The sequence below is a fragment of the Nelumbo lutea genome, chromosome 4 (assembly GCF_056320005.1).
Source record: "Nelumbo lutea isolate HS-2025 chromosome 4, American lotus-T2T, whole genome shotgun sequence".
Taxonomy (NCBI): domain Eukaryota; kingdom Viridiplantae; phylum Streptophyta; class Magnoliopsida; order Proteales; family Nelumbonaceae; genus Nelumbo; species Nelumbo lutea.
In genome coordinates, this window is record NC_142687.1 from 21,999,348 (window position 1) to 22,008,586 (window position 9,239).

Genomic DNA, 9,239 nt, shown 5'->3' on the forward strand with positions numbered 1-9,239 from the left:
ATACATTTCCACATTAACTTCCCTATCTTCATTGGCCACCCAAAGGTAGATGGGTCAAAAAGCATATTTACTTAGGATGGCAAGTTCCACCTACACCAAAACAAAATAAAAAACCAATTTCATATATCTACAATAAAAAAGCAAGAGATCAATAGGTGATAACAATCCTCATTCTGCACTTCAACTTAGAGTCTAAATTCTTCAGTCACTGGGATGATTGAAGAGTAAGAAAGGACAACTTAATTAATACATAGATAGCTCAACCATCTTATCCACAGCCATATTTTTTGTTAACCCATAGGTCAATCAAGTTTCTCTTATTAGGTACTTTCCTTTTAGCCCTCATTTGTCCTATTAGGATGTCAAGATTGTTCATTGGTAAGTAATGTGGCCATAGCATTCTAGCATAAAATCAATTTCCAAGTTTTTCTATCAGTAATAAAGATTGATTCATTAACTAAAACATATGGGATTAAGTACAAACGGATGACCACACTGTCATCCCTGAGAGAGAGAATCGTAATTACAAAGAGAAGATAGACACTACTTTGCAACCCTCTAAAGTATTTGATAGCCCATTTGCACTCCTTTTAGTTCACTTGAAATCAACATTTATGTCCTTCTCTAATCTTTTCACTCTTTTTGAAGATATGTTTATGGGTCCATGGAATATGTCTGTTACAACTTGCCCAAGATATAACTACTTTTAAATCCCCTTCTATTTTCACCTATCGAAAACCCAATTGCTTTACCAACCAAAGACCTAGTGGTAAAGCCAATAACTTTTCCTTTATTAAGTCTGTAATGTCAATTGGCCCTGAATATAAAGCCAAAACTCTTCCAATCTGCATCTGTAATTGTTCCACCCATTCCTGTCACTCTCAGGTTGCCCATAGAGTTGCCATCAAAATTCAAATTTTCTTTATTAACTTCTAGATGAACTCTTAAGTTTTCATTTTCTCTAGAAGACTGCGATATTTCCTTCCATGCCCTTAGCGTGTCAGTTATTGAGAAAAGTTGAAAATTGTCTAATGTTTTTATCCACAAGGCAACCCTCAATTTTAAGTTGTCAATTACCTCTTCCAAAGTTCTACTTTTTCCAACAAAAAATCTATTATTTTTTTCCTCCCACACTTGCCTTAGTGGCTCTCCACATTATTCTCTATCTCTTCTTTTGTTGCCTAAAAAAAATTAGGATTGAAAATGTATACCACCTCTTAGGGAGGGTCCCACCTACTGCCAAAAGAGAGATCAGAAAAATTCCTAGACACAAAGTACAAAGGAATAGGATATTAATAAATTGGAGATGAACTCTCCGCTATAGCTACATATAAAACACATATGAGGAGAGAGGTAGGAGGAAGTCCTCATTTTCTATAGCAAATCACATGTATTTACCTTACCAAGGAAAAGAGTCTAATAAAAAGCTTGAATATTTGGTGGGATAGGCTAACTCCATACTTCTTTTGTTTGGAGAACCACCCCTTGGAAGCTAGCAAAGGCAAGAAGTCTAAAGGAGGAGCAAGAGAAGAGTCCATATGGGGAAATTACCTAGAACCTAGACTCTTCCAAGTTCGGATCTAAGAAAATTGTCTACAAAGTTCCAAGAAGATCAACCAACAAATTGCATTCTCTTTCCTTAAGACTTATTCTAAAACCCAGGTTCTAGTTGATCCCTAATTGGAAAGACACACCCAAATTAAAATGGTTTCATTTTTAAAATCGGAAATGGCATAAAGATCAGGGAATTGATCTTTTAGTGGCGACTCCCTTACCCAAAAGTCTTCCTAAAAGCGGATTCTATCCCCTCTTCAGAAATCATAATGGATGAAACTAATAAAGTTAGAGTAAACTTCATAAATAGCACCTCAATTATTACATTTCAGATGTGAATGCTTGTAATTACTTTGTGCCACAATCTGTTTCTTTCAAAAGGAAATCTCCACAATCATTTATCTAACAAGGTATTGTTCTTGTGAGCAATGTTTCCTAAACCTAAACCCTCATGCTCTTTTGGCTTACTAACATGTTTCCACTTAACCAAATAATCATTTTTCTTCACCTAGTTCCTATAAGAAATCCTTCATATACTTTTATAGTTGCCTTGTTATTCTTAACAACATGCAAAAGGTAGAAAGGAAGTAAGTGGCTAGATTTCTAATGTAGTCCTAATTAAGGTGATTCTTCCCCCTAAGAAAATATAATTTTTCTTTTTGCAAATCTCTCCACCATTGGCTTCTAGAGTCCCTTTGTCTTTATGGAATAGAATTGTATTATTAATGAATTAGAAGTATCAAATAATTACTTGGTCTCTTCCAATCCTCCAACCTCTAATCTGGCCCTGAGCATCTGCAGCTGCAATCATTTTATTGAGAGGGGCTTCCATCGGTCTCTAACTGCCAAACCATTGGAAATGTCATTGGAAGCACAATCAGACATGATACTTCTATTTTGAAAAGCATACTTTTCAATATTTTTTCTCTAAAGGATTTTCAATACAAAAATACCAAAATAAAAGTATTTTATGAATTTTATATTTTGATATTTTTAAAAGTACAATATAAATCTATCCAAACAGGACCTTACATTAAAGTAATTTAGGAAGCTTGAAGTTGAAGGGGCCTCGTCATTTCATGGCTATGCGTCTGCAATGACCTCAATCGACATGGCTACTTTACTGACCTACTGGGTCAGTGTGCAACTCTGGTTTCAGGCTTTGCCTGCTTCTTGTCCCCTCGTAGTAGGGTGTTAAGGGGCCTGGATACTGACGCCGAGATGACCGTTCGACGTCAAAGGCGAAAGCTTTTTCAATCCAATAAATAAATAAAGCACGTGTCAAATCGCACGTGCAATTCCTCAGTGTCAACGTTTTTAATTCTCCACCGTTAGATCTAAACTTCAGGTCTCTATATTAACGAGCCCCACTCACTCACCACTGTTTAGAGTCAGCTGTTAATCCTCCCTCCATTGGAGAGTAACTCCTGATCTGATAGTGATAGTCTTCCTGACGAAAGGAAGACGAAGAAGCTAGACCAGGCAGAAAAGGGAGGAAATGGATCACTATACTCAATATGGTTGCGTTGCGCGCTTGCTGACTCAATTTCCGTTAGCTGGTTTGAGTGATTCCAATTCCAAAATTTGTACCAAATCAATAAATCATGAGTCGGTTAAACGGGTGTTACCGAACTCTGTAGAGTAGCTTAACCCTAGAGGGAAATACTGTTTAATGAACACTCTGTGGGGCAGCCTAAGTTTTTTACCGTAGACGTACGCTAAAGGTTCCCCTAAGTTTATGTTTGTAGTGTGAATGATCTCTGTTTATTTTTCTGAACTTCACTTATATGATTTTATTCCACAATTAACTCCAGCTTCGATAGTTGGGGTGCCCAGCGATATTACTATGGTTTCTAGAGTGCCTTCTTATGCACATGTTTGTGAAAGTACATGTAATTCTTGCCATCTTTAGTAGGTGGATTGCTAGTATTCTCACACTCCTTTTTTCGCTCTCTTCCATCTGTAGCATGCTCAAGACCCTCGAACGTTACCAAAAATGCAGTTACGGTGCACTGGAAGCTAGCCAGCCAGCCAAGGAGACACAGGTAACGTAATATCTTTTAAATTCCGTTGACTGTTTATTTGGAGATAATGATAATGTTAATAAAAGCAATCATAGGCTCTGATATGAAATCTCTGTTATTCGATGTTCCTAACTCATTTCTTTTGGTTCTTAAAATCAAGGCCTCTAAACGATCATACTCTTCTTGATTTTTATAGTACCTACCTATCTGTTGATGTATTCTGGTGGGAAATAGATCGATACATTGTTGAGAATTCGGTTTGACTTTTGATGTAGGGGACTACTGACAGTTTTACTATTATCATTTCCTCGTGCAGAGCAGCTACCAGGAATATTTGAAGCTGAAAGCAAGAGTTGAGGTCCTACAACGATCTCAGAGGTGAGTTCCCAAACTGGCATGTGTTCAAATATTTCTTTTATTTTATGTTGTGATCTGATATTTGTGAATTTATCAAGGTACTTGTTCAACTCTTAGAGATGAGTTGGCTGATTATTTTATTCATAAAATATTTAATCCTTATACCATAGAAACCTTCTTGGAGAAGACTTGGGTCCACTAAGCACAAAAGAGCTTGAACAGCTTGAGCATCAGCTTGAGATGTCTTTGAAGCAAATCAGATCAACAAAGGTAAATCAAATTTGGTTGCATTCTCATAAACATTATATTACAATGAAGTTACTGGTTAAAAGCATTTGTCAAGTGCTAACAATGATAATAATCTGATTTCCTGTATTTTCATATATTTGGACTGTTACGTAATCAAATGTATAGATTACTTGTTGTAATTTATTTGGTGGGTTAAGAAGATTTAGAAGCATCCTATTTGATAACATTTCTAATGGATGTAATGCCCTAACTTTTGGTTTGATCTTGTTGACTAGGATGTTCCTTGTTAGTCATGTTTCTTTAGTTTATCTGCTGGCATGAAGTCAAAAGAATTAAGCAGAACAATAAGTTCATTTGGGCTAAAAGCCTCAAATTCTTTGAGGATTTTATTTCTGATGCTGGTATGAAAGTATTCATGAAAAGGATTGCTTTATATCATTTCTCAAATTGCAGATAAGAAGGGAACCATTTATGAAAGCTATCATTTTCTATGGTAAGATTTCTTTTACATTTGACAGTTTAAAGGTCAGGTCACACACAGGAGTTTGGCTTACCAAGGAACCATTTTTCTCTTCGGACAACGGATCCACAGCCTTACATCTTTCACCTATGGACCTCTTAAACTTTGCAGGAGTTTGAGAATTTTTAACAAGCTTAATATGTCCTTAGTTCTTATAATGAGAATGCTGCTTTAAAATTGCTAGTATTTTAACTTTCTCTAGTTAGGCAGAGAGGAAAGTTTCACAGGTAAGAAATTATTAAGAAAATGGTTTTCACATTGATGTCTTTTCTATTTTGGCAAAGCACCAGATTGGGTTTTTATTATAGGAAATAGTGATGATTAATCTTGTTCTATAAAAAGAGTACTACATTTGTATATACTATTGATGGTCCACTTGTGCAAAAGTTGCATCAATGATCATGAATAGAATGGTTGTAGCCAGATTGGATTCAAGGGTCAAAGAAATAAAAGCAAGTAAGAAAATTGGTAGTTTACAGATGTGACTTCTTTTAATGGACAAGGAACTTTACATTAGTGTCATTTCTATTGTGGAAAAACAACAGACTGGGTTTAGGATCTATAATATTTAGTTGGAATTGATTTGGCATTCATATTCTATTTTCCTGGTCTATTAACTCATTGCAGGGAACAATGATAACTTGTCATATTTTATGTAAAAGAGTTACTCCATTTACTAATCAAATCTGTTCACAGAATCATGAATGGAGTAGTTCTAGCCATATTGAGTTCAAGGGTTGAGGAAATAGAAATGAATAACATTTGTAAAGCTGCACAGAAAATCATGAATAGAATGGATCTAGTCATATTGAGTTCAAGGGTTGAAGAAATAGAAATGAATAACATTCGTAAAGCTGCAGGGAAAATCATGAATAGAATGGATCTAGTAATATTGAGTTCAAGGGTGGAAGAAATAGAAATGAATAAAATGTGTGAAATAAAGATAAAGACTATCATAATAGGTCATTAGATAAACTATTTTAGGAAGAAAATGGAAATGGCACCATACTGTAGGTGCAACTAGTAAACAAAGTTTTGTTGAAGCCCTCAAATTGTGCATAAAAGATATCTTCCATTTAACCCGAGAAAAAAATATTGTAATGGATATTCTTTTACAAAAGTTATTCAGTTTGTGCCTCTCATTAATGCTTCTTTCTAATGACCCTATCTTGTTCCAAGAGAGTAATTTGTAGCAGACTATTTTCCAACTAACCTCTTTCTAAATGCTCTGCAGACCCAATTAATGCTTGATCAGCTGTCTGATCTCCAAAGAAAGGTGAGTTAACTTATGTAATGATTTAGTATTGCAATATTCATCTTCTTTATGTGCTTTTAATGTATTTGTTCTATTTTGCTACTGCAGGAACAAATGCTCCAAGAAGCTAACAGAGCCCTAAAAAGGAAGGTAATAAGAATGATTTGTGTTTTAAATTGGACCCTAACTTGCAAAATATATGAGCTATTTGGCTCTGAAGTCAGGTCTGGATGTTTCAACTAGGCCTCATATTATTCATACAATGTTTTTTCTTTGATATACATGCATGCAATGTGCACATATTTAAGCTGATGGATCTGTTAGACTGGCTCGTGAGTCTTTCATTTGGCAATATGCTTGGGCTCCAAGAGGGTCACATTTTCCTTTAATCCACCTGCTATATATCAGCGTAGCTCAGATTAAACTTCCTTGTCATATTACTAGAATAAGCCCTTGTTAGGGGTGCAAGTTGGGTACCAAACCCATTCAAATTTTAACAAATTATAAACCCAAGCCCACCAAAGTTGCACACCATCCCTTATTCAGTAGCACATTCTAAATTAAAATATTGAAACATAGGATGGCTGATAGCAGTCAGGTCCAATTCATGGTGCAGTGTGGGGGTGAATGCAGATTCAATTAACATGTTAATCCAGATCCAATGGATGGTTCAGATTGGAGACAGGTCTACATGGATGAAATAGGCAGGGTCAATCTGGATGGATTCCCCAATTTGGTTCTATTAAGACATCTTTTTCCTTGTATGTAACTAATATACTGCTATGTTCAGTGATTAGGCATATACTCCTAAATGAGCTGCTTTCTCGTTCTGGCGCCGAATTTTTGGTTGGTTCAATTTTATCTTTTGTCAAATTTAGTTCCCCTTGGCTGAAATAGACAGGGTAAATCTGGATGGCTTTCCCAATTTGGTTCTATTAGAAAATCTTTTTCCTTTGTATGTAACTAATATACTGCTATGCTCAGTGATTATGCATATACTCCTAAATGAGCTGCCATATTCATTCTGGCACTGAATTTTTGATAGGTTGAATTTTATCTTTTGTAAAATTCGGTTTCCCTCAAACCAGTTTAGAGGTCATCATTAGCTGGGCTTCAAAAATCCATGCATCTGAACACTCTGATACATTTTGGTTTGATCTTTTATTTTACTGGTTTTCTTCATGCCTTTACACTATGAAACATAGCAAACTACTGAAAAATGTCCTACTCTGGATGTGCAGGACTACTGCAAGACCTTTTATGTTTTCTAATATCATTGATATTACTTTTCTTCTGGCAGCTGGATGAAAGTAGTTCTGAGAATCCTCTTCGGCTGACATGGGAAGCTGGTGGGCAAAACATCTCTTATAGTCGTCAGCCTTCTCAATCAGAGGGGTTCTTCCAACCTTTGGAAGGCAATTCAACCTTGCAAATTGGGTAAGTTCATCAACTGTAAATTTCTATTTTTATTTTAAAAATGATGTTTTTACAACTTTTTTTTTCTAATTTTCTTTTTTCCTTTTTTGTTCTGGCTACAGATATAATCCTGTTGGTCCAGATCAGATAACTGTTGCTGCTCCAGCCCAAAATGTCAATGGTTATATTCCTGGGTGGATGCTTTGAGTTTTGATTTCCTGAGCTTGTGGGAAAACTACCAGGTGGATGGATTTTAGTTTCATAGCATAATCTGGTATCTGAAAGTTGTAAGTATTGTCGAAAATGGAAAACAATAACAACTATTTTATCAGTATGTAATTATAAAGACCAAGATAACACTGACTTTGAACTCCTCTAGCATTCTGCATTCTGGAAGTCACTGGTCAGAAAGTAGATGTCAAGGGTAATATGTAATTGTGATGTTTGAAGATGTTTGAAGATGTTTTAAGAAATACAGTGTCTTTTTGGACTCTTGATGTAAATATGTTTTGATCATTTCTATAAGATCTGTGGTCTGAATGCGTATCTCTGTTTGATAGGGAATATCTAGTTAGATTCACCATTTGAAGGATTTGTTTGTTGTTGTCTTGTCAAGTGGTCCATCAGATGTCTCCTTGGAGCATCACTATCATTTACACCAGCCAGCCCAATCACTATGGTGCAGATAATGGTGTCTTAACTTGAGGTGTTTTATTTAAGAAATCCTTTTTAATTGTCCTCGTGTATGTAGGGAGTGTATTAATAAATTAAAAGGCATAGGCAAGGGATTTCTTGTTCTCTATGTACTGGAATAAAGGACTAGATTGTCTAATGATGCTGGAAACATCAGCTCTGCTAGTTCTATGAAGTTACGTTTATTTCTTTAATTAATCAAACATTTTTTGAGTAGTTTTATTGAAAATATTAAAGGATTGAATTAGCACATGCAATGCTACTTTGTGGATGAGTCTCTATTACTGTCATCAGATAAGGGGTCTTTATAGTCTTGCAAGATAGTGGAAGTGTATAAGATCATGGACCCGGGGTGAACTTTCTTCCCTCCATCAATTTTACTACTGTTTCTCCCTATCCTAAAGTTTTAAAGTTTCATGTGTTGGCACCTCATTTTCTCTGAAATGCAACTAGGTTACAGCTGGAAATGGATGGATTTGTTAGGGTGGTGGATTTCTGGGCCTCCAACTAATGTGATTTGATTCTCCGATTGGGTACATGGGATTTGAATTCGATCTGATGAGCATTTGCTGAAATGAGCATGACCTGTCTGTTTTATTGATAGTCAGGGTAATTTGCTATCCCAATATTGTAGGCACAGAAGGGTATGGGACTAAGTTGGGACTTGGGAGGCCTAATTAAAAGTTTCATGTGCCTAAATTTGTCTCTGAATATTGGGAAGATATCCAACCTTGGTATTAGGTAGATTATCAGTCATAAATTTTTTACGCTTGTACAGTTATCATAGCGTGACTTTGTCGGGCTTCGATAATGAAAGATATATTGCAGATTATTAAAGAAAATTATCTGTCAGAATCGACTGCATGATCTGTCAGCTTACTTGGGTCACAACATGGATGATCCCCATATTTCTTTACCCCATATTGTGTCTAGTGATTCTTTCTTGGGGCTCAACTACGAGTCAATCCCTTTCTCCCACCCTTTTCTGTGCCCATGTACCATCCTATTTTTCAGTTCACCAACAATGTAAGAAGATTTTTTTTTCTTTTTATTTGTTTATTTATTATTATTTTTTTTTGGGGGGGGGTTCTCTAGCATAATTTGAGTTACAGGATCTCTCTTTGATGTTGGATGAATAAGAATAGTTTGATTTCAGACCTTCAGATACCAA

At 35.7% G+C, this 9,239-nt stretch overlaps 1 protein-coding gene across 2 annotated transcripts in view; it reads left to right on the forward strand.

Annotated features, from left to right (window-relative positions):
- LOC148854542 (agamous-like MADS-box protein MADS2) overlaps positions 1–7,921 on the forward strand; it is a 28,421-nt gene extending 20,500 nt beyond the window's left edge. For both annotated transcript variants that reach the window (XM_088983924.1, XM_088983923.1), the window contains 7 exons: positions 3,521–3,599; positions 3,895–3,956; positions 4,106–4,205; positions 5,939–5,980; positions 6,068–6,109; positions 7,260–7,396; positions 7,498–7,921. In XM_088983924.1, the coding sequence (XP_088840050.1) occupies positions 3,521–3,599; positions 3,895–3,956; positions 4,106–4,205; positions 5,939–5,980; positions 6,068–6,109; positions 7,260–7,396; positions 7,498–7,582 (547 nt within the window). In that variant the 3' untranslated portion in view covers positions 7,583–7,921. The remainder of the gene's footprint in view (positions 1–3,520; positions 3,600–3,894; positions 3,957–4,105; positions 4,206–5,938; positions 5,981–6,067; positions 6,110–7,259; positions 7,397–7,497) is intronic.
- The last annotated feature ends 1,318 nt before the right edge of the window (positions 7,922–9,239 follow it).